This window comes from Plasmodium coatneyi, chromosome 12 (genome assembly GCF_001680005.1).
Source record: "Plasmodium coatneyi strain Hackeri chromosome 12, complete sequence".
In the NCBI taxonomy this organism is placed as follows: domain Eukaryota; phylum Apicomplexa; class Aconoidasida; order Haemosporida; family Plasmodiidae; genus Plasmodium; species Plasmodium coatneyi.
Genome location: NC_033567.1, coordinates 1,998,647 through 2,022,824, shown reverse-complemented (window position 1 = coordinate 2,022,824; position 24,178 = coordinate 1,998,647). Strand labels below are relative to the sequence as shown.

At 41.3% G+C, this 24,178-nt stretch overlaps 6 protein-coding genes across 6 annotated transcripts; 3 read left to right on the top strand and 3 right to left on the bottom strand.

Moving 5' to 3' along the window:
• On the top strand, positions 1 to 1,851 carry PCOAH_00041100 (Uncharacterized protein; the record flags this gene model as incomplete). The annotated part of the gene is made up of 7 exons (XM_020060898.1): positions 1 to 430; positions 553 to 601; positions 757 to 863; positions 977 to 1,176; positions 1,365 to 1,459; positions 1,574 to 1,674; positions 1,823 to 1,851. The coding sequence occupies 7 exons, from the start codon at positions 259 to 261 to the stop codon at positions 1,849 to 1,851; spliced, it is 753 nt and encodes a 250-aa protein (XP_019916356.1).
• Positions 1,852 to 1,864: 13 nt separating this feature from the next.
• On the bottom strand, positions 1,865 to 7,483 carry PCOAH_00041090 (Uncharacterized protein; the record flags this gene model as incomplete). The annotated part of the gene is made up of 3 exons (XM_020060897.1): positions 1,865 to 1,936; positions 2,169 to 2,268; positions 2,391 to 7,483. The coding sequence occupies 3 exons, from the start codon at positions 7,481 to 7,483 to the stop codon at positions 1,865 to 1,867; spliced, it is 5,265 nt and encodes a 1,754-aa protein (XP_019916537.1).
• Positions 7,484 to 8,520: 1,037 nt separating this feature from the next.
• PCOAH_00041080 (Uncharacterized protein) lies at positions 8,521 to 12,541 on the bottom strand (the record flags this gene model as incomplete). The annotated part of the gene is made up of 4 exons (XM_020060896.1): positions 8,521 to 11,787; positions 11,876 to 12,037; positions 12,168 to 12,197; positions 12,527 to 12,541. The coding sequence occupies 4 exons, from the start codon at positions 12,539 to 12,541 to the stop codon at positions 8,521 to 8,523; spliced, it is 3,474 nt and encodes a 1,157-aa protein (XP_019916210.1).
• An 831-nt stretch (positions 12,542 to 13,372) lies between these two features.
• PCOAH_00041070 (GTPase) lies at positions 13,373 to 15,558 on the top strand (the record flags this gene model as incomplete). The annotated part of the gene is made up of 9 exons (XM_020060895.1): positions 13,373 to 13,653; positions 13,804 to 13,913; positions 14,108 to 14,209; positions 14,308 to 14,411; positions 14,537 to 14,576; positions 14,714 to 14,762; positions 14,953 to 15,013; positions 15,193 to 15,258; positions 15,532 to 15,558. The coding sequence occupies 9 exons, from the start codon at positions 13,538 to 13,540 to the stop codon at positions 15,556 to 15,558; spliced, it is 675 nt and encodes a 224-aa protein (XP_019916430.1).
• Positions 15,559 to 16,877: 1,319 nt separating this feature from the next.
• Positions 16,878 to 18,098, top strand: PCOAH_00041060 (Step II splicing factor; the record flags this gene model as incomplete). The annotated part of the gene is made up of 2 exons (XM_020060894.1): positions 16,878 to 17,323; positions 17,503 to 18,098. The coding sequence occupies 2 exons, from the start codon at positions 17,260 to 17,262 to the stop codon at positions 18,096 to 18,098; spliced, it is 660 nt and encodes a 219-aa protein (XP_019916890.1).
• A 602-nt stretch (positions 18,099 to 18,700) lies between these two features.
• On the bottom strand, positions 18,701 to 23,176 carry PCOAH_00041050 (Elongation factor Tu; the record flags this gene model as incomplete). Its single annotated transcript, XM_020060893.1, has 3 exons — positions 18,701 to 18,763; positions 18,920 to 19,451; positions 19,740 to 23,176. 3 exons carry the CDS (start codon positions 23,174 to 23,176, stop codon positions 18,701 to 18,703), a joined length of 4,032 nt encoding a protein of 1,343 aa, XP_019916895.1.
• Between the last annotated feature and the right edge of the window lie 1,002 nt (positions 23,177 to 24,178).

Here is a 24,178-nt window from a genome sequence, read left to right as displayed (position 1 = left end):
AATGATGTTATATCGTCTAATTTATTGTTAATAATTTTAAAAGGTCTTAACTTTTTTTTTTTTTTTTTTTCATTTTAAAAATTTTACACATTGTTTAAATTGTTTCAAAACTATTAAAAGGTAAGAAATTGGACGATTGGTTATATTGTGCCCTTCGGTTCGCTAGACTAAGTGAACAGTTGGAGCGTGAGGAAAACAAGAAAACGTGTGAGCGTCTGTCCAACTTTAACTGTCATTCTCTACCCGCCAAACCTCCCCATGGAATACATCCTGAGCGACCAAGAAATTGAGAGGGAGATCCAGAGAAATGAGGTCTACTATTCGGTCATCGAGCTGAACGATGTTCTGTACTTAAATAACAAGCTTTACCGGAAGATAGAAACGTTGCGGGGTCTGCACAACTTGCGGACGCTCTACCTGAACAACAATGGTTCGGCAGGGATGTAGAAGCGGCAACCGCAGGTGCAGCTTTAATAATCGTTGCCGTGAGAGTGACACGCACATCATGTCCCTTTTAAACACACGCCCCGTATGTGTACCACCCGTTTTTAGTCCTGGATAGGATTTCCGGACTGGACTCCTGTGTAAACCTTATTGCGTTGTAAGTGAACAGTTGATCGTGTTCTGTAAGAGAACATAACTTTTGGGCGCTTCGATTTTGGAGGTCTGCATAGGAGTTCGACATGTTACCGGGCTATCGTGTCACTACAAAATGTCGCCATACCTTCCTTGCCACCCTACCGCTCCATCGCGAAGGTACCTGAACTGCAACAGAATTTCGAAGATCGAGAACCTGGACTGCCTAAACAAACTGCGCATTTTAAATCTGGAAGACAACAACATTTGCGCGATTGAAAATCTGGGTACGTCTTCACATGTGTGTGCCCCCTTACCTGTTGGGAAATATTTTAGAAGATCATACACACATGAGGAGTGTCATTTCGTGTGTGTGAGATTTATTCTCTTTTTTTTATAGAAAATTTAACCCTTTTGGAGGATTTAAATCTGAGTAACAACCGCTTGGGGAGTAAAGATTCCGCACAGATTTTTAACTTGCGCAAAAATGAGAAGCTGACCATTTTGAACATACAGAACAATAGTATCGACGAGGACATTTTAAAGGACCTCTCCGACGTGAAAGATCTGTCCATTTTGTATTGCATGAACAACCCGATGGTAATGCGTTAAGGGAGGCACGTCAATAATTCGTGTGCATTTTCCTATATTGGTGTGATTTCGAGTGGCATATCTTTTGTGGGGCGTTACATGGGGATTGCCCTTGGAGCTGATCTATGTTTTGTGTGTGCCCAATTTTTTGGTGCGCTAAATTGAAATTTTTTTTTTTTTTTTCTCCTTCCTGCCAGATGTCGAAATACAAAAATTACAGAAAGTTATTTGTGCACACGTTGAAGGGGCTGACATTTCTCGACCACAAGCCGGTGAAGGCGGACGAGCGAAGGTTACCCATTGGGAGTGGCTCCACCGCGTGCCATGTATACATAGGTGTACGCGAATGTTTGCATTTTTTTTACTCATCTTTGAATACGCAAAATGATGCAAATTGATTACTCAGGTGTGTGGAGGCCTTTTTCGCGGGCGGCCCAGCAGCAGAACAAGCCGAGTTGGAAAACATAAAACGGGAGAGGCAAAAAAGACACGAAGATGCAGTAGAATGTAGGACATCATGCGTTGCTCGTTTGGCCAGTTTATGCGTGTGCATACACGCTTACACAGACGCATACTACCATACGCACGTTCACATGTATACACTTGGGCGTGTGGGCTCATCCGCTGCCCTCCCAATCTTTACAAACGCCTTCAGACTTCCGGAAGTATATCATGGGGAAATAGAGTGCGGCACCCCTCAGACGTTTAGCGAAGAATGGATAGCACGCAAGACGTAGTCGCATTTTTCCTCCACATTTAGGGTCTTCCACTGAAAGGAAAAAAAAAAAAAAAAAAAAAAAATTAACATTTCCGAGTTTATATTTTTGTTACATTGTTTACATTTTTTTTGTTGTTGTGTACATGGATATATGTAATGATCGCATATGAGGGCATCTCCCTCGTGTACATTTGTTACGTGTGCTGTGTATGTCTATACGTTGGCACATTAATCGAAACGACGCTTGTGCAGGAATTAAATTTTCCAATGGGGGATTACTTACCTCGCTCAAAAATATCAAAGAAGTCGGGTAGGTTTTTTTTATATTTTCGTAAACATAGTGGCTGTCGTTTATCAGGTTCTTGTTGTTACCATGTTCGTCGCTGAGAGGGGGGAGGAAAAGGGGACGGTTTGTAAGTGGGTGGCCAAAAAGGCATAGCCAACGAAGCATAATCAGGCGCATCTCTGCACCGCTGCCTTGCCGCCGTATTGCTGTTCGCCTTACCGAAGGACGTGCTCCTCCGGGACGCACAAAATTGAAACGCTCTTATTGCGGACGTCGTCGATGAGGAGATTGTACTTCTTGTACAAGTGGAGGACATTTTCTGGGATGACCAGCTCGTGGCTGGTTTTCTTCACGTCGTTAAAAAAGTGAATGAAGTAAATTTCTGTCAACGTCGGGGCAAGGAAATCAATATTCAGCAATTTTAAAATATGTTGGATGTCGTTGAATTCTTTGGAGGAGACGAATAAGTTCAGTTTTTCTTCCTCTTTCTTGTACCAATAATAGCAAGGCAAATTGGTTAGCACAAAATTGATGTACTTGTTACTCTTATTGAAGGAGAGAAAATAAAAATTCAAAATTACGTGTACATATATTTCGTACAATTTGCAGTAATCTTCCTCATTCAGCAGAGCGCTTGTATTCTGTAGACACTCACTTATTAGCTGCATGTAGTAGGACTTTACTAGATCATTGTAGTGGTGGAATTTGCACAAGAAGTAAATAATTCTTATCTTATGTGTTAAGGGGAGGTGGCAAGTGTGTGTAACTAGAGTATTCGTTGTGACGTCTTTTCCGTTTCTCTGTTCCGGTGCGTAGGGGACTTGCTGGAAGTGACCGATTGAGGGTGCCCCATGGGTATGTGTTCCCCCATTTGGGTGATTTCCCTGTTGTAGTAATCTTCCATCCGCCTCTTCTTCGTGTCCACTAGGAAATGAGTTATGCTGCTCTTGGGACGTGAAATCAGACGTGGAAGCATTTTCTATAAGCACTTCCCCTGTTACATGCTCACCTGGTTTCATAAAAGGAGTTTGCCCTGTTTGCCAATTTGTGTGTGTACTCGTACCCTCCTCATTGGAAAAGAACTGTTTGGAGGATATTTCCACTTTTTGTGACTCTCCCTGGTCGATCTGTGCAGGACTGTTTTGTTCACTGGGAGAGGTGATAACCCCTCGTTCATCCACATCCTCCCTGTCTTCAATTTTAAATTGGCGAGAAAAATTACCATAGCGTTGCAAAATGAGATAGTTTAACTGTATAATGTCCTTATTCCTTACGCACAGGGAGAGCAGCAAGTCGTTTGTCCTGATCAAATTTTCAACCACATGGATGTTCACGCTGTTTATCTGCTGCAGGATGGAGTAGGCGTACTTGTTCAGTATAATGGAAATAAATTTTTCATTCACGTAATTCAACTTGCTGTAAAAGTAGAGAACAAGGTGTACGAGATGGACGTTGACATTTTTTATGTTCACTTTGTTCAGTTCATCGTTTAGGCATATCAACTGCTTTAAATATTTTCCGGCCAAATTATATTTTGTGAATATTTGAAAAGCTTGGAAATAGTCCACGAGGTGAAAAAAGTGGAAGAAATTTTGCATAACTTGTACATAATTTTTTGTGAGCATATTTAAGTAGGAATATTCAGACGGGAAAAATATATTTTGATACACATTTCTTATGTTGGTTAGAATTTTTGCTATCATTCGAAACGTTTTTATGTCCACAATTTCGTGTTTCCTCAGGATTATATCCTTCAACGCGATGGTCACCAGGTTTGTGTATTTTTCATCGTCATTTATGGAGCTAATACGGTTGAGCATATTTGCAATTTGATTTAATGACAGGAGTTCATTCTCGAGGAAGTTTTTCATTTCTTCATTATTTTCATCCACCCTTTTGGATAAGTAATTTTTCACTTCAATGTTGTATTTTAGTCTGGCTTCGATTATCTTGTATATGATGTCGTGTTCCAGGGGGTGTTGTCCCTCATGTGGGAGATTGTTGCCTTCCCATGGGATCGAACTATTCATTGCTTCTTCAACGAAGGGGTTACCACTACTGCAAATGGTATCACTGTCAGTTTGGAAGGTGAAATTTTTGACCAGCGATTTTTCCTGCTCAGAATTTCCCATCCAGTTTCTGCTCCCCGTTTGGGTTGCGAAAATGTTGGACAGTCGCCTTAGTCCATCCTCCTCCCGTATTTGCGGTGTTACGGAAAATCCATGGCTTTCTTTCCCCCTTTCGCTTCCCCCTTTTACAAAAAGGTGGTCCAAGTGAATTTTAAAAATGTCCACCTGGTTTAGGCTCACATGTGGGAGGAACTTTGCAATGGTGCGATATGTGTAGCTGCTTGGATCTACCAACAGGAAGAGATTAACTACACTGCTGCAGATATCATAGTTGTGGTAATATTTTTCAAAACTGGCGGCATATAGCGAATGCGTATTCAGGTTCATGTCGTCAAAATGGTTCTTCCTTTGTGGGGTGTGGTACACGTTTGGGTGTTCCTCCCACTGGGCGATGCTTTCACTACCACTCTGGACAGATGGCATTGCACCTTCATGGTGTGCTTTCCCCCTGTCGCTAATTCTGGATATGTAGTCATCCAAGTAGGAGTCCGTAAATTGGTAAATCTTCCCCTTCTTCTCTGCCTCCACCCCGCTACGACTCTGTTCACGCCCTCCAATGCCTCCCTCCCTTAACATTTCTTCAACCCGCTTGGCAATGAAAAAATCGATGAAGGGCTGCAATTTGTTGATCTCCCTCATGATGTTCATGAGGATATACAGGTCTGACACATCCAACTGGCTTATGTGTGTGAATAGGATAAAATAGTTTAGTAGCTGTTCTGCTGTGTCCGGGTCGTAATTTTTCTCTACATGATTTAAGTACAAGTCGGAATTGCGCAGAAAGGATTCATAGTGATTTTTGTAAATATGCTCGAATATCGAGTCATCCCAGTTGGACATGGCTCCAGTGGAAGAAGGAATTTTCTCTTTCTGTCTTATCTGGACAATAAACTCGTCACTAATTTCGTTGAAAAGGGAGAGAGCTATCAAAATGGTGAAGTCGTGTTTATTTATTATGGTCGATTTTTTCTTCGCTTTGGCGGTGACGTTTCTGCTGGTGAGGGGTTCCTCCGTTTGGTTGCCTAAGGGAGACGTTCCATTAGAAAGGGTAGCCCCAACGGAAGGATTGACATAATTTGGTGAATCCTTCGCCTGATACGGATCGTCCATTTGATGCTTGTTAGGAGTTGCCCCGGTGTTCTGCTCCAAAATGGGTCCCCCACCCTCTGCAGCGATTTCTTCTCCTGCGATCCGTTCGGTGGTCCTCCTACCCGATTGGTTATAAGGGAAGTATAAAATACGCCTTAAGTGTGCGTCTCCTTCGTTCACCACGCCCGCTTCACCCTTTCCCCCTTGGCTGTTTCTGTAGACGGCATTTTCCATTTTCACGCGCAAATGGTCTGCGTCGTTCTTCAGCTCGAAGGTGAAACCTGCAGGTAGCTTATCAATCATGGCACACAGAGCAACAAATTCCTTGAGGGTGTATAAATTTATCTGTTTATATATTTCGTTAATTACATAATTTACAATTTGCTTGCTGTCACTGAGTAGGTTTTTTTTTTTTTTAATTCCTGTGTAGAGCTCTAAACCTTTCATCATATCGAAGAGGTCGCAATACACGTTCAGTATGTAGAGGTACATGTTAGGGGCGAAATTTATTTTATGTTTTACAAAATGGGAGGTAAAGAAAAGGACATTATTTAAGATAAAATCGTTCATGTGATTGGCATAATTTTTCATTTCCCATAATTCATTCACTGGAGTGTTGTTTTTGTCATTGCACAGAAAAAGCTGCATTTTTTTTTTCATTATGGTGTCATGCCATTTGGCTTGTGACTCCTTCAGCTGAACAATGGAGATGAGCAAATTGTAAAAAATGTAATTGTTCACGTTGGTTGGGTTTAGCCTGGCTGTGTAGTTCACGGTGCTGTGTGCAGGGTTTATGTAATCATTCTGCAGGAACTGGAGGAAGTTGTTTCGCAGGAGGGTATTTGTAAAAAATGTTAATACTAAGTTGGTGTGTGCATTTCCCCTGGCTGGGTCGACGGCACTTCCATTTTTACTCCCCCCATTGTTGCTATTGCTTTGGAGTTCCCCCGCCTTGGAGAAAAAAAACGAATCCTTCATTTTGGAAAAGGCTAAATTCATGAGGACGTACTTGACTTGGTCATTTTTGAGAAAAGACAAATCTCGATATATTAAACTTAACAGACACATATTTATATTTTCATTTTTTAAATAATTGTAGAAGGAAATTTCTTCCGATAAGTACGTTTCAACGTTCATTTTTGCATATTTTTCATTTTTTGAGGAGAGGAATTGTTTATATAGGAGGAACAAAATGTACAATTCGTCCACCCCTTTTTTGTTTTTTTTTTTTATATGTTCATAAATTTCTTGTATACGTTTTTTAACCCCCTCGTGGATTTTTGGAAAGGAATTCTGATTACACACATTGGACAGGTAGAGCAGAATTTCCACCTTTTTATTTACATCGTTTGTGTCACTTGTGCGCTCCATTATGTTTTGGAAAATTCTCTCCAGTTTGTGCATATCTGCGCTGTTCATCCTGATCCTGCGCCAGTGCACGTTGTCATGGATGCTCCTTAACAATTCTCCTGCATTGTTAAGGCAGTTTACCTTTTGGCTAATTAAGTCGATAAAATGGTCGGCCTCCATTTCGTTCTTCGTGTGTGCGTTGTAGTAGTGCAGAATGCTTAAGGATCGTTTCGTTTCGTCATTATTGCTTTGGGGAAGAGCATCATTTGGGGAGACTGAACCGGTTTGACATTCAACTCCCGCCCTATTAGGATGGTCGCCGTTTTTCTCCCTCCCCCCTTTAACGCGTCTCAAATAATTATTCAGCACAGATGGGAAGGCGTTGTAAAAGTAGTTATAGAAACAGCTCCTCTGGTTTACGTAAATGAAACGACTTAAGTGTTCCCTCAGGATGTAGTTGGTTGTCTTTATCACATTTTTATTCTCATCGTAGTATTTTAAAATATTCTCTCGTTCTTTGTTGCGCGTTTGGCTATCCCTTTGTTTAAGCGATTCACTAATTTTTTCCTCTTTATTATGATCGGGTTCTTGCGCGTAGGCATCGTTATGTGCTGCTTGACTTTCCTTCAGAACCGTCCTCATGTGCTCGTACCTCCGCCTCACGGCAAGTACGAAGAGGCTGTTCCGCCTCTGCCTGGCGGGTTCGCCTCCCTGGGATAGCGCAAGGAGTTTGCCTTTTTTCATTTTGAAAGGGTGCAGACGACGACACGGATGACCAGTACGATTCTTTTACTGCCCCTGTTGGGAGTGAAACCTGCAATCGGTTACCTGTTCGGTTAGGAATTTACAATCCGGTGGTGGTGTCTCAGCTCGCTTTCACAATTTCAAGCACCTATTCGGTCCTTGTGTTAGGTTCCATTCGGGCGCACTGATTGGTGAGTCCGTTTTTCCCTCCGTTGGATGCTCTGCCTATAATGCGACTGTTACATTCTCCAAGGGGAAAACACCATATGTAAGGAAAGGTCTCTACTGGATGTTAATTTTTGTCACTGCGGGTTGATGGAATTATGGCACGAGGGCCTACACCGATTCGGCTAAGCAGTTCGGAAGGGAGGTAAGAAAAAAAAAAAAAAAAAAAAATGTACACATATAAATATGTACATATATAAATGAATAAATGTATGCATAAACAGATGAGCAGATGAATTCGCTTGCATCTGGAAGGAGTTCCTCGTGGGCGTATACACAGCTCTGCAGAGGCGCAACTTAGAGGTGCGCCATGCCGTGCCACAAGCGGCAAATAACATAAGTCGGTTAGATGGTAAAAGCGGGATCTGACGGAGGGGTCCACATGAAAAAAATAAATAAACAAAATAAAATGAAAAAATAAAATAAAATGGAAAAAATAAAATGAAAAGCAAAAAAGGAACAAACGAGCGGAAGGCCAAATTAGGTGCGCATATGCACCCGCTTTGTTTTATGCCCCCATGAGGTGAAGAACCACCATAGTAACAGTAGGTGCACGAAAAGGTGAATACGGCGGGGCGCCCATATGAATCGCTTCAAACAAGCCAATCCAATAGAGCAGAATGTCGGAAAATTTCTCGAGGCGTATTCTGCGGCAAACGGTACCGTCACAGAGGTGCTACACATGGATTAGAGATGGTAGAAAAAAAAGTGGCGAAGTTCTCCCATGGGGAGTAAACTTATGGTGTTACATATATATTCCTCCGGATGCATGTAAGCCGAACCGGACAAAAGGGAGGATTAACTTTTGCGGCTTACATATCGAACATGTTATGAAGGAGGTAGGAAAAGGACTGATCGGTGAGTATAACATTGTTGCAGCTTTGCTGTACTTTCCCTTCAGTTGTTTTGTGACCATCTGTGATTGTGTTGTCCCTTGGCGTGTCTCCATCTTGGCAACTGTCCGACCTTTCACGAAACGAAATGGTGAGAACATTTCGGGCGGAGGGAGGAGGACTCCCATTTAACCCTGTCCCCTTGTCGGCATGAAATTTCCGTATCGCATATTTTAATTGCGCCACTTTTTCCGATAAGCGTGCCCAATTTTGTTGTTCCTTTTTTTTACCCCCCCTTAGGATGCAATTATTCCCAATTGGAGTGTTTACCATTTGGGTGAAAAATTCATTTTTTAAATTTTTATATTCTTCCACTATATCGATAATATCACTTATGTGTTGTGTGTTTTTTTCTTCCTTCCGATGGGGGGATACTTTCTGCAAAGTGGTGTTGGTCCGGTAGAGTCTATTCTTAAAATAACCCTTTTGTGAACGATTTATTCTGCCTTTGATTATTTCGCAGTTGTATATATCGTCGTACAGGGTTGCATGTTTCTGGTTTGTGAAGTAGCTTTCCTCTGTCGATGATTGGTTTTTTCGGTTGGGGTCCATTTGGTTTGTTAAGGAGAATATGCCATCCTCTTCCTCATGTGTGTATAGCGGCATGTGTAGCGTCTGCCCAACGGAGGTGCAGAAGGTCTCACCGGAGGGGTAGCCCGATTGCCCAAACAAGCGGTAGTGTGTACCCACTTTGGTTAGAAAATTCTCGTAGTAAAGATTATTTATAATTTTCCTCACGTAGTAGGTATCAATGTTGGATGGTTCCATTTGTTTCTGTGTGCCATAGAACTTTTTCCTGTGTTCATAATTTTTCAACACGTCATTATATTTCTTCTTAACGTCATTGTAATGTTTTGTGAGATGAGAAATTTCATTTACGTTTTCGTTTTTGTTTTCGCGTAGCTCCCTTATTATATTTAGGTACTCATTTTTTTCCTTCTTTAGGACATTCAAATCGATGCTTATTTTGTTGTATTTTTCTTCCCTTATGGTGAGTAGGTTGAGCTGTTTATTCAGTTCATTCATTTTGTCCCTATTCTGTGTAACTTCCTCTTGTAACTGTGTTATGAGTTCATCCCTTTTTAGGACTGTCTCTCTGTGTTCCTCTTTGCTTTGTTTTCCCCTTTCTGCCACTTCATCCTGGTAAAGCTGTACCAATTTGCCGCACATTTGTAGTATGTATGGATCCCCCCTTTCCTGCATATCGATGGAGTAGATTTTAGTAACATCCTCTAGTATACTTTTCAGTTCGTCTAACATGGTGACACTCACCTGGTTGATTGTGTATTCCCTGTTGGTACCCCCATGGGTGGAATTCCTTCCATTTGCACTACTCACAACCAGAGTTTGATACCTCTCACAGTGCGTAATAAATTTTTTAAAAGAAAATTTATACCTCTTTATGGGGAAATAAAAACTGCTAATTTTGAGAGGTGCTTTCACTAGTTTTAGCAGTTGCTGACATTTCGTTATTATTTCCTTTTGTCGGTTCATATCCATGTCGGGGAACACATCACAGTAGACATCCTGGTCGATCATTAACATGACGCTCAAACCGATGGTGAGATTTAAGTGGCCCAATAAGTCAAGGGAGGTAGTTTCCTCAGTAGACTCCTCATAGGAATGTTCCTTCTGGAAGGAGTCTCCATCCCTATTTTGGCTACCCCCGCAGGTTGTTAATTTGGTCCTTTTTTCCTCATCATGGGGGTTATTTTTCCTCTCCATAAGGTTATTACATTTTGGTGGGTCATCCGTTGGGAGGACTTCCCCCCCTTCGCTGTTTCCGCGCACCAAGTCAGGAAAGACCTCATCATAGATGCCCCTTAGCTGACCGCTCAGCACGTCTAATACGTGGTAATCTATCGTCGACGTGAACAATTTAATTCTAATCTTTTCAACGTACTCCTCCAGTACGTATTTGCATAAACAGAACAATTTAAATAGCTGCTCCTGTTGTAGTAGTGCCAAGTGGGCGTGTCTATCCGTGCCTCTAACTATATGGACGTATTTCAAGACGGATAAGAGAAAGTTCGAGAGAGAGGTAAAAAAGTAGGCACCAAATCGTAGGTTCCCCTTTTCTTCCATTTGGATGTACTCCTCCTGGTGGATGTGGTTAAGCGGCTCCTTTAAGTACGTCTCGTGTGTATACACAAGCAGAATGAGTGTCACGTTGACTGTCTCTAAAATTTCATTCACAAACTTTATGTGGTAGTATATATCCTTTACAATGTTTGATTTATTCGCGTTGGTAGGTAGGAATGTTTCCATGGAGTTACCATCTTCTGCCGAATTGTCCACCTTCGTGGGAGGATCCTGCTTGTTCCTTTTTTGGTGTCTCTGTGGGAAATTGCCCGAAAGGAGATCTGCCCTTAGAGTGTTCATTAACTCGTCGTAGAATTCCCTTTCGGAGGACGATTCTGTTTTTTTTTTATTTTCCTCCCCCATAGGCACTGCCAGGAGGGCGTTTAAAAGGGAGTAATTTGCATCCCCTTCATTTACCCTATCTAATACAACGCGTTCTGCATCGCCAACACGATCCAAACTGCCCATGGAGCTAACATACCCCAGCACAGTGTGTAGGATGAAGTCGGTCATTTTATATTTGGCCTCGTAAAAATTCAGCAGAACATTGGCTGTGATGAACTCTTCCAACTGGTTGTTCCACTCCATGTTGCGTTGCTCGGTTATTCTTTTTTCACACAATTCTTTTTTTAACTGTTCATTGGTTGTTAGTATTTTTAGCAAAATATTTTCTTTCCTCTTCTTATACTTGGTAAAATTCTCCCTCATATTATTGACTGCCTCGGAGAAGCGCCCAATTTGGTTATGGGCAACGGAAAGTTTAGTTCTGGCCTTGTTCAGCTCTTCCTGAACGTTGTCTCTTATTTTTTCATTCACTTCTATCAGCTTGTCATTTATTTTTACTATTTCTTTGAGCAGGACGTTGTCGTTTCTGGTCAGTAAGTCGCTATCTCTAATGGTGCAAATTTTTTTTTCTGTTTCGTTTTTCTCTTTTCTGAAAGAGATGTTCATATTTTTTACTTTTTCAAGAATTTTCTGGTACCCCTTTATTTCGTTTTTCTGCTTGTCGATCGTGGATTGCAGGTCTTGGTTTTTCTGTACCTCTTTATCCTTCTGCAGGGTGAGGATGTTCAGCTGGACGCTGAGGAATTCGCACTGGTTTTGCTGCGGTGGGGAGGGGGAGCGGTGAAATGGGGCGGTAAAACATCACTATGCAATCAGAACGCACATCTCTCATGCCCTACTTCATTACCATGTATTTGTACTTCATCGAAATGTCCTTCCGGAAGGCGTCGTTCCCATGCAACTGCTCATTTTTGTCAGGGGTATTCAAAGTGATTCTATCCAACTTTTCCCTCAAGGTTGCACATTCGGACTCAACGGATTCATACTTCTTTACCCATTCGTTCCTTTCCTAAAAAAAGAAAAAAATTGGATGCCCCCCCTAAATGTGTGCAATGTTCCAATCGCGTATGTCATGTATGCTACACCAGCAACTTGTCCAGTAGTCCATCTTTGGAAAAATGAGTTCATGGATCATTTACCTCAATGAGCTTGTTAATGTCTGTGTCTTCCTGCAAGGGGGTAAACGAAAGAGCAGCATGGTAAGGGCGTGTTCACACAAATTTCTCCATTTTGAAGTCGTGAAAAAAAGCTAAATGATTCATTAGGGTCCTCAAAAAAGGGAGAATAAATCATTTGCACAGGCATATTTTACGGCAACTTTTTGGCAACCACTTTTGCGGAGTTGCCTTTAAAACAACTCTATCAAGATGGGACTACTTTTGCCGAATTGGTACAGAACACACGTTGCGCATTTTGAAATGTGTGTGAATGCAAATGGATGACACATGCTAACGTGTGTGCTGAATTGCACGCACATATGTAGACGCTCGTTTCTTACATTTAGGTTCATCATTTTGCCTAACGTTGCTGTGGAATTTGCTATACTTTGTCCTTCCTTGCCCTTCTTGAAAATGTCTTTTGGGGAAATGCCCGCGTGGGGGTAATTTCAAGGAGGGTTGACGAAAAAAATGTCCCGCGCTTCTTTTTGCATTTCCTCCGTAAAGCATTTTTTTTTCAAAAATGAACTTTAAAACGTTCAAGTTTTTGGCAATTAAATTTTTAAAATTTTCAGAATGTTCATCTGTGGCACTTCTCAAGGGGAGTTGCTCCCGAGTGGACACGGGATTATGCTGTGCAGTAGTAACGTTGTGTGGCTGTTACGCAGTTTATCGTTCTTATGGCGTGCGTAGAGGTCTACTCCCACCGCTAACCCTGCACGTGGCGGATTTTTTTCGCCACCATGTGCAATTGCACGAATTGCTTATTCTGTTGGTGTGGAATTAGTGTAACTAGTGAAAGTTTTTCAAGTTTTTCACTTTAATTTTGTTTTTCGCATACAGAGAGAAACTTGTCCATTTGTAGTTTTTTACACCACGCATGCACACCAAAAAAAAAAAAAAAAAGGACACAAAATGCGCGTTAAGGGGCTACTTTGCGGTGTAGCGGAAAATAGTGCTGCCAAATGTGGAGTGAAAAAAAAAAAAAAAAAAAAATACAATTCATATTTTTCATTATCGTTGTAACTTTTTAGCTATAAGGCAGGACTATCTTTGCGCTATTTTTAAGTGCGTCCAAATGTGTTGTCAATTTGGTCATATTCTTTCCTGGACATTCTTTCGTGAAACGGCTAATTGGCATGGCGGTCACGAGTCTGGCAACATTTACTAGCAACTGTTCAGTACGCATAAAAGGGGAAGGGAGAAGGAACGGCTCATCGAATGGGTGAACGAAGTGGTCAACGCGTCAAAATATCGTTCGGAATTCCCCATTTTGAAGCAAAACGTTTATATGTGGTAACACACAATTGATTTTCCCAAGCGTGTGTGTCTTCCAAACGCAGAAATAAAAAATGATTTTGCTGCAGCTGACAGTTTTGGGTTATTTGAACACCGGGAAAACAGCTCTAATCAATTCCATTATGAACAATGACATTTATAGCAACTATGTCCACACGGATTTACCAACGTAATGAGCAGGCCATGTTTTCGTTATGGTACACCCCCGTACCAGTGATTGCAAATATGTTCATACATAATTTTGGCGCAAAACATTTGCACACATGAGGGCACACGACGTGGTGTCACTATGTCATATTAACTCTTCTCCATTTCGAAGCGTATACTACAAAGTACACAAGGAGAAAAATAGAAGCTTCTGCGTTGAAATTGAAGATACGTCTGTTAATGTGGATGTGAATGTCTTTATGAACATGCTAAGGAAGGAAAGTACTGAATTATTATTTTATTTATTATTTATTTTTTGCACAAATAATTGTGAACTAAAATGTATGAATGAGTGAGGTGAATTTGCGCAAATGAAGATACATGTTCCTGCTCACTAAGGTGTTAGCGCGAAATTGAGCAAAATGTTTTTTTCGTTCATTCGTTACATGAAATTGTGTCCACCAATTTTTTGACAGTTACGACGGATAGTAGAAGTATGCGAAATCCCGTGTTCAGTTTATTTGACAAACCGATCATTCCTTTTCAAGGGGGAGACCAATACAACCCAATCAGCTACGGTAAAAGGAGGGCCAAAAAAAAAAGTGCAAATGAGTCCATGTGCATGCTGTTTGCCAGTACACATATATGACTCCACACCTGTGTGCGTTTTTCTCAGGAAGGATGGCCTACTTTCTAGTCTTCGACCTCACGAACGCGTCCACCCTCGAATACGTGAAGATGATTTACGCGAACATGTCCAATACATATGACCTGTATTATGTAATCACAAGACGATTCGGAAAAAATGTGTGCTCTTGTTTTCGGCGAGCGTGCTGCAGTGGTTGCTGTGACTACGCGTGTTTCTACACTTCCATATTTCCTCCATTCAATGTGCCCCCTTTTAGACCCTTAAACCGTTTATATCCCTTGTCGGCAATAAATATGGTAACCTTTTTTTTTTTTTTTTTTTTATTATAACGAAATTGATGCGTATGTAAAGGGGGTAGCTGTATGTACAGGCCCCTCCATAGAGGCACATACGCGTCTGTTCATATTTGTTTTCACTTTTTGCCTTATGTCAGATTTGGTCACGGAAGATTGTGAGTTAGTTAGGCAGGCAGAAAACTTCGCGTAAGGATTATATTTTTTGCTCGTTAAGTTTAAGCGCGCTATTCCTTTGTTTGATACTTACGTGTCTCTTTTTCTAGGCTTTTCAGAGGGGCAACTCATGGGGTGTACGTCTGTACGTACACACAGGCTTGTGTTTCCGTTTTTATTATCAGCTGCATACAACTCTCACCCTCTTCCCCGTCTTACACAGTAACGAGAATATGGTTCAGCTGTGGCTAACATCGGCAATAACGGGAAGGAACGTCAAAAAGGTGGAAATAGCACTCCGCGCGTGTTTTTATGTACATACACACTTTAGCACATTTATCCCCTTCCAAACTGCGCAGGGGGGAAACTTCTTGAATAGACACAGTGACCAAACTGTTAAACAGCCATTTAACCGTGGGCATTATCAAATGGATGGCCATAACTTTCTTTTTACATTTTTCAGCTGTTCACTCACACGATTCACATGGTCTACAATAACACTAACTTGTGGAAATACGACATAGAGGAGGTATTGCAAAAAAAAAAAGTGGACATAATAGCTCTAGCACATAAATACAATGATACTCCAAATTGGCTTTTTTTATTACGCTTAATGGTGTTATATAAACGCCATTTTTATGCTTATATGATGTGAACATGTTTGACCATTTGTTTGTCTACCTCAGATATGTTCATGTTGCATTGCTCTGCCTGTTTTAAGGTGCACCTGTGGGGATGTCTACGTATGAACTTGACATTTTCCTTTTTTTTTTTTTTTTTTTTTTTTTTTTTTTTCCTTTAGTCCGGTTCCGAAACGACAGAAAGTTAACGAGGGCAAATGTGTAGAGGGTAACCCAATGATATTCGCAACCTTTCGTTTAAAGTATTTCGCATGTTTGTAGAGGGTGCCTACGTACTATGATGCGCTATGGCTTTTAAAGGCACACCTATTAGTTAGTCAAAAGTCACATACTTTTAAATTTCACGGGAGAGCATTTCTCCCTCTGTTTTGCGTTCATAGGGGGGACTGTGCTTGTACATGTGCCCAGTCTGAATAGTGATCAATTTGAGGTGCGAATTGTGCATTTGAAATCATTCCCGAGAATGTACTGGTAGGTTTTTTGCTCACTCACTTCTGCCACCACCTTCCTGCTTACCACTTTAAGGGTCTCTCATTTTTATTTCCACATTTGGACATATTTTATGCTGCCCAATTTTATCCTTTTTAATCATTTTTTTCTTTATGACAAGATATGATATTTTGTTGCCTCTTCTACAACAGTGGTTGAGGTGGTCTGGAGGTGAACTTTATTACTAACAGGGTCACCGAAACGAGCATTTAATGGTTTCCCAAAAAAAAAGGTGCGAATCAGATGGTGAGAATGGAAGAGTTGGCATTTTTTATAATCTCATGTTGCGTTAATCTCAAGTGTGTGTGGTCATGTAAACGCAACCAGGTTCATGAACATAGTGATTCGCTTACAGTGTTGTGTACTCTGGAGAATTAGCAGAGGTGTCTTCCCAACTAAATGAATGTAGAGTGGCATTATTTTCCGCAGGAGGAGCTTCCCTATGTGGGCCATATAAACAAATATGTATATATATATATACGTCCCTTTTTGCCTTTTTAAAAAACCGCTTTTTTTTTTTTCTTTTTACATTTTTCCATGCACAATGAGCGATGTTAACCCTTCACAAATGATCATTTCGTTGGACATAACTTGCTGCAGTTCAGGAGATTACGTCATTACATTTAATTTTTATTTTTGCAGAATTGTTTTTCCTCCCTGTGTTTTTTTCTCAAATGGAGGGCACTATAGGAGCATGTACAGACATGTAAATAATTAATGCGTTATCAGGATGATCAACTCCTTGGGAGGAAGTTAAGAAGGGCTTATCGAACGGCCATTCCAAAACTGTGTTTTGTTTACTTCACACCTGCAACAGACAAAAATTTAATCACGTGAAGATAGTAACAACTCACACGCGAAATTGTGCATAATGGGGTTACGCGTCATGGTCCCCGAGTTAAGTGGCCTTCGACAGCTGTTGCTTCCCTGCGCGGGCGATCGCAAATTTAAAAAAATTTCCTCCTCATGACGCGATTGCCGCGCCGGTTGATCATGGCATGGACGTACGCATAATAATATGTATATGCATATTATTATTTTATTTATTTTTTTTTTTTTACTTGTTCGCAATTTTCCGTTACCATACGCCCAGCCCCCCTTGTCGCTTCCTTCTGAAGGGCCAATTTTTCCATTTCATAAATTAAACCCCTGCGCGATAAAAAATTTCCGCGGGAAGTTTTGCCGAAAACAGGTGAGCGCAAAAGTTCGAAGAAGCGAAATGCGAAGTAAGTCAGCCCGTTTGTAGGGAAAGCGGAGAAGGAAAGCGACGTGGGGGAAGAAGTAGTAAAAAAAGGGGAAGCGCGAAAGGAAGAGAGACACGAAACGAGAACAATCGTGCAGACATACTGCATAGATATAACATATGTCATGATGCCCCCTCCAGCTCTGCAAAAAAAAAAATGTGGATAAACAAAATTGGCAATAAGAGTGCTTCCTTCATAAACCACAAGCATTTCCACCCAGGTAAGATTTTGGAGGCCCTCCTTAAACACGCTCATGTACGCACCGCATTAGCGTAAAATATGCTTAATTCTTGTGGGTGTCCCAATTGACGCCCCCCCACAGGAGGAAGACTCCTTCTCCAGTATGTCCCCCTCTTCAAGGAATTTTCCCCACTAATGATCCATTCCCCCACCCCACAGGTAACATAAAAAATCTCGAAAGAGTATGGCTAGCTGAAGAAAAGGAAAGAAAACGAAAGGAAGAAGAAGAAAAATATTTAAAAAAAAAGGAAGAACAATACAAGCTGTACGTCTTAAAACAACAGCTTAAAAAAAATGAGCAGGAAGAAGGATGTAAAAATGACCCACATAGTCATTTGTACAATATTAACGGAGAAGGTAAAAGAGGAAGCTCAAAGAGAAAGGCCAACGGAGTGAGTGTAGTCCATCCGGGGTTAAATGTCCAAAATGGAAATGATGAAAAGGAGAAAACCTGTAACAAATTATTTGTCAAGTCAAAATATAGTGAAGACGTTTTTGTAAAAAATCACAAATCCGTTTATGGCTCCTATTACGACACGGAGAGAAAAAAGTGGGGCTACAGGTGCTGCAAAAGCATCGACAAGAACGCGGTGTGCACGAACCATGTACCCGATGATGTTACACCGAATGATGCATGCGATAGGGCCGTTAAAAAGGACCTAAGTAAGGCAAAAAATAAGAAGAAAAATAAAAACAAGAAAAAGAATAACCGTGTTGATAACAGCATAACGGCCGTTTTGAACAAATTTCTCTGATCCCTTTATTGTGTCTATACAACGTTTTTAAGGCCGTTGTACCATCTTTTTAATTTTTTTTTTTTTTTTTTTTGTTACAAGGTGACCACACGTGTAACGAGGTGGTAGCCCATAATGTGCCTATCATTTTGTGTGTGTGTAAAACTTATTTTCTTTTGCTAAATTTTGCAACTTTTTTTTGTACACCCTCCGCGAAGTAAACTTCAATCGAAACCACAGACGGGGCACATCGACCAGTTTGTGTTAATTTCAAAAGCGTGATAAGGAGGCACATATGGGGTTAATCAAACAGGGTTTGGGGAATCTTAAAAGGTTTACCACAAAAAAAAAAGAAGGCAAAATGAAGAACGTGTATATTTGTGTGTGTAGTGGTGCACATACCCACCGACGGCTACGTGCTAATGTGTCAACACGCGTTGATCCCGGTAAGAGCATAGCACTTCCCAATACGGATACTGAAAAGGCACAAATTAGTAGTTTTTGTGAAAGGGTAAAGAATTTTTCCATTTGAATGGATCACATCAAAATGGCAAAGAGGACATAGTTGGGGTGGACTGGTCGAGTGAAGAATGGTAGGATGTTCCAAATGGCTACGGGGGGTGTTACTTTTTGAGGGTGCACTGCTTCTCTGGCTTTTGTATTATCTTCTCGTTCGTTTCTAGGCCCTGAGGGGGTGGGAAAATTTGCATGTCGAAGGTGGTGTAAACATTCAGGCGCGGTGACGGAAGCAGTGATAGTGGCAGCCTCCGCCTGTACCACAGTAGTTTTTTTCCTTTTGAGGAAGAAAGTATCCCCTGCTATGAGCCAGCGCACATAGTTACCTTCGCCCTCCGAATGAAGTTTACAATCTCCGTGGCAGTGTTATCCATCAGCTTAACGTCGAAGTCCTCGTCGTAGACGACAGTGGAGCTATCATTGGACAGGAAGATATCCTCGTTCAACTTATTCCAGTGGCTGAACTGAATATCGTAAATGACATTTCCAGAACATTTGGACCTTAGCTCTTCTGCCAACTTAAACGAATTAAACAGAGGCAGGTAGGCATCTATACAGTATAGGAAGTAGCCATCTTTTATTTCCTCTGATAAAATTGAGCACCTTCTTTTGAGGAGCACGTTGTAGACCTTTCCTAAGACGTTGCTCTCACAGGTCAAATTTAACCTTAACATGGGTTCGAATATGCGTAACTTATTTTGCAGGACGGCATTTAAACAAGCTTCCTTCATTAGTGCAATGATGTTCCCTGCGTTGATTTTCCATTCGGTATTTTCCTCCTTTGAGTTTACGTCTTCGAATGGGTCTCCATTTTCTACCTCGTCGATTATTAGGCCCTCGATGATGAACAGGGCTCCTCTGCAGGGGGTGACAGAAAAATATCCAAGTGGTGTAAACAAGTACGGATGGAGTATACTCGTAGTGTGCATGTATGTATTTGTGTGTGTGGGTAGTGCCATAACCGTCCACTGCGACGCGGCTGCAGTGTGACCTCCATATGAACACAAAAACAGTATCAATGTAGTACAGATATGCCAAATTACAATCTTGTTATATTAAAAGGATACAATATATTTCACAAAGGGGTATGCGTCGTTTAACATACACACCAACTTCGTTCTACCAAGTAGGGTTTTTCTTTTTTACCTGATAGGCTCCTGGGCGATGGGGCCGTATTTTGAAGCCATTTTAAAGCCGAGGCATAAATTGTTCAAGTAGATATTTATGTCACTATTGGTGTCTGAAAGGTAAGTGTCTACAAAGGACCGCTGGTTAATTATTTTTTTGTACTTTTCATTCGTTATGATATTGTCGAGCATGTATTCATCATTTTTCTTTTTACTAAAATATTTTTTGATATACAGCAGGGTGACGCTTCCGTTTTGCACGCACACGTCCCATAGTTCCAGTTGGTAGTTCTTGTTTCTGCGTAGTTGGTTGGCTTTCTCTCCGCTGGAGGGGGGGCCAGGTGCGGGTCCCTCACTCACATGGTCCACATTGTCAAGAGCATTTACAGCGTTGTCACCGCTAGGGCCGGTAAGGTAACTTTTTCCTGTGTCGTCTACGTCGACTCCCGCTGGGGAGGAGGACTTCTCCTCCACCGCCTCTTCGCAGTCAACTTTATCGGAAAAGCACAAATCGTTGATGCACCTCTCCAGGTTTACCAAACACTGCTTATACATGACTTGTTCATTTGTGGTAGACGAATCAGTTTTACCATAATTTAAAAAGGAAGGAGATATGGACCTGTTTTCTAACACGGCTTGTATATTAGAATAATGCTTATCAAAAAAGTTGAGCAGATTTGGGGGCATATTTAGAGCACTTAAAAAAACGTAAAAGGAGTTATTACTTAACTTTTGGCAAATTGTGTTGTGACTGTAATTGAAAAGGATGTTTAGGAAGTGGTTTTCTTTGTCCAGCTGGATGTGTCTAAAAATGCTCGTCGGATGGTTCTCTCCTCGTTCGGTTCTGCAACCACGTGGATTGTTACAGTTGCTTCTTTCGCAGTCATCATCTGCTGCATTATGAAGTTGACTCTTTTCCACCCCGTTTACGATACCACTGTCACTATCGGCCATGCCTTTATTGTTGGTCTCTTTTGGACTTTCCCCACCTGTAGCGCATTTGACCTGATTGTCCATGCAAATTTTCACATAATGTGTGTGCAAATCCTTCATACTTTCTTGTACTTTATTTTTCTTCCTCTTCACCTTTACGACATTTTCCTGTATTCCTTCCCTAATGGATATATTCGTGTCGGAGGTTTTTATTTCAATGTTGCTGTAAATGTTTACAAAATCGGAGAGGCACTTCTGCATGTGTATTTCCCCACAGAACTTTAAAATGTATTCGCCCCTTTCGTTAAAATCGATATCGATGGATGTGTCACAGGTGTAGAGTAGGATTAATCCGTATAGGAATTTATTCATGTCTTGAATGTTCTTCGGTTCGATTATGGTGTGCAGGATTGTTGAGCAGGTATCCGTGAAGGGCAAGATAAACGAGTCGGCATTTGGATCACTAGACAGGGTAATATTTTTGTTTAGAAAAACTCCATCACTGTTCATTATAAATATGTTGTGTTGCTTTTTGCTCCGTTTATTTTTTATCAAATTCATGAGCGTGTTGGAGAGGTACTGCAGGTCGTTTTTGCCCCCACCGTGGTAGTCTATGTTTAGGGGCATACTACTCGGGGTTCCATGGTCGGTGTGCGATTCGTTTTCCGATGCAGTTTCGTTCTCTTGGGGGCAGTTTCCCGACTTGTTCATAATATTTTCTGTTTCAACGGGGGGGTTGTCACATCCCCTGGGGGAAGTTCCATCATCCTCCCTTTTGGCGTCCTCCCTGGGATGGTGCCCACAATAGCCACTACGGCCTCTACAATCCTTGTTCCCCATTTGGGTGCCGTCCACATTTACTATGGCCAAGTAGACGGCCACTATGTTACCCGCGTAGGCCTGCCCAATAGGTAGTAGATCCCCACCCATGCAAATGTAAATCTTCTTGACGACGGTTTTGATGCGCCTGCCGCAAATGTAGAGGAACATATTTTCATACAAAATGCCAGAATAAATGCGGCATATGGATAGGAAGGTATTTTTGTCATAAAAACCGCGGAAGCCTATAAGAGTATTATTCTGCACATTGGCACAAATATATTTGGAAATATAAATGATGGTAAAGTCCGTGGAGGAGGAGCATTCAGTTATGTTCCGATAAATGTCTTCATTATACAAAGATGGATAAATTTTGTAGAGTCTATTTGTGTCAATATTTTTGGGCGAAGGGAAAATTTCAATACAGGAGTTAAAAATTGATCTTGATAAATTCAAAAAATGCGACATGATATATACCAAAATGAAGATATTATTTTCGACGTTATTTTGTTGATTTTTTTTTAAAAAATAATTTGAAATGTTTAACTCGAGACATAATTTTTTTATCTGTTCGTCATCCCTATTTATCATTGTAATGTCGTAAATTTTCCATAAAAAATCTAGCACCACTAGGGAGAATAAATTTTTTTTTTTTTTTTTTCCACCAGTGCTGTTACTTTGATATGTACTTGCATCGTTTGTCATTTTAAGAATTTTTTTCTCCTTGGTGTTGAAGTAATATTGGTTCCACATGTATTTTTTTATTTTTTCCGAATTGTTCACATTTATATTCATTTTTTTGCAAAACAGGGTGGAGAAGATATTCATATCAATGCACCAGCAGTGTGTGCTGCTGCAAAGCAGGACATTCCCTTTTAATGGTGAGTAGGTATACCTTTCCAATTCGGACGCTTCAACACTCTCGTTGTTCATATTTTCTTCCACGTATAATTGATAAATGTAGGCATTCACCTGCTCGATTATATTGTTTATATGTTCATACGCACTTATGCTGTCCATATTTTGGTTCGTTATTAGCTTATCTATTTTGTTAATCACAAGAATGCTTTTTATCATTTCTTTCCACGTTTGTCTGAGCACAATTTTCGTTTGGCTGCACATTCCTTCTATGCAGTCTACTAGGATGAGTGCTCCGTCACAGATTCGAATGCACGTTGACACTTCGGAGGAGAAGTCCACGTGTCCGGGGGTGTCTATGATGTTAATGAGGTGTACGTTTCTATCTTCCGCCGTTTCGGCGTCAGCCTCCGTCTGCGATTGCGCTGGTGCGTCTGTCTCCTCTCTCCTCTTGATGACGCTACGAGTGTTACTGGTGTGGCCATTTGGACTGGCAGTGGGTTTGACTTGTTCTCCATCCGGGGGGGTAATCTGCTTTCCGGTGATGTGCATATCTTTATCGGCTGGCGGTTTTTGTTCGCTTGCCCGATCGCGGAACAACTCGTCCAAGTAGGCCTTGTTGTAAGTGTGCTTAAGAAGGATGCTGGAGCTTTTCATGGTGATCTGCCGCTTCTGTTCGTCCTCACGGTTATCTAGGTACTTCACCTTCCCAATATTCTTGTCACTTATAATTTTGTTGGAGCTAATTAGATTGTCCACCAGGGTGGTTTTCCCATGATCTACATGGGCCAGGATGCAAATGTTGCGAACCCTCTCATTGTTGTTAAGGTATTTTACTAAATCCATGCTGGCGCCGTGATCAGCGTGGAGGGGCTCAAACGGGGAGGCACAAATGGGCCACACAGAACGTTACGGCAACGCACAACAGTCGGATGGTGGAAGCAAAAATGAGCAAAAGCTAGGGTTGTGAGGAAGAGGCAGCGCAAAAACGAATACTGTAAAAAAAAAAAATGTACCACCTGGCAAACCAAAGGCAGAAGCTTTTGCGTTTGGCTAAAGTTGCATGAACACTAAAAAAAAAAAGAGGTTTAACGAATTTGAAGTAACAAACTGCAAATGACAAACTGCTAATGAGCAAATACGATCGTTGCATAGACTAATGTCATGACTTAAAAAAAAAAAAAAAAACTCAGAAAAGTTCACGTGTTCAATGAGTGGCGGAAAACAAAATGGGAAGTTGACTCTATAAACGCGCTCATAATATATGTATTGAAATTGCTAGGGGTGAGAAAATAAGTTTGCACGGGAAAAAAACAGGTAGCATTGTTTGTGCCATTCCGTGGTGCGCATTTATCACATTGCTAAGAATTGGGGAAATATATGCACTTGAGCGTGTGGGCATGTAAGTGATGTCACGTGTAGGGGTCACCGCCTGCTGGAGGGATGTAATGAGATATTGTAATATCCACTCGGAGTTTACTTTGTGGTCAGTCCTTCCCATAGAGGTGATGTCACAGTCTGCATGTGTTCACACTCGCAGTAGGTGGGATAATCCCTACGCATGCCTCATCGAAAGTGTCGATGAACAAGGCGGGAATATGCCCTTCTTCCTACAATGAAAAGGGCAAAACAGACGAAGAGGAAATTCTTTAATTAAAGAACTCACCAATGGTTAATGATTAGTTGCCCGTTTAGCTAAAGTTGCGGTGCTCCTTTTGTGGCGTATCAATGGAAAATGCATATATAGTGGAGGTCTGCCGTTCGAGCAACGGTCTCGTGCACTCTTGTCACGTGGGACAGACGCCGGGGAATTATTGCGCGAATCTTCACTATAACGTTGCATACGTC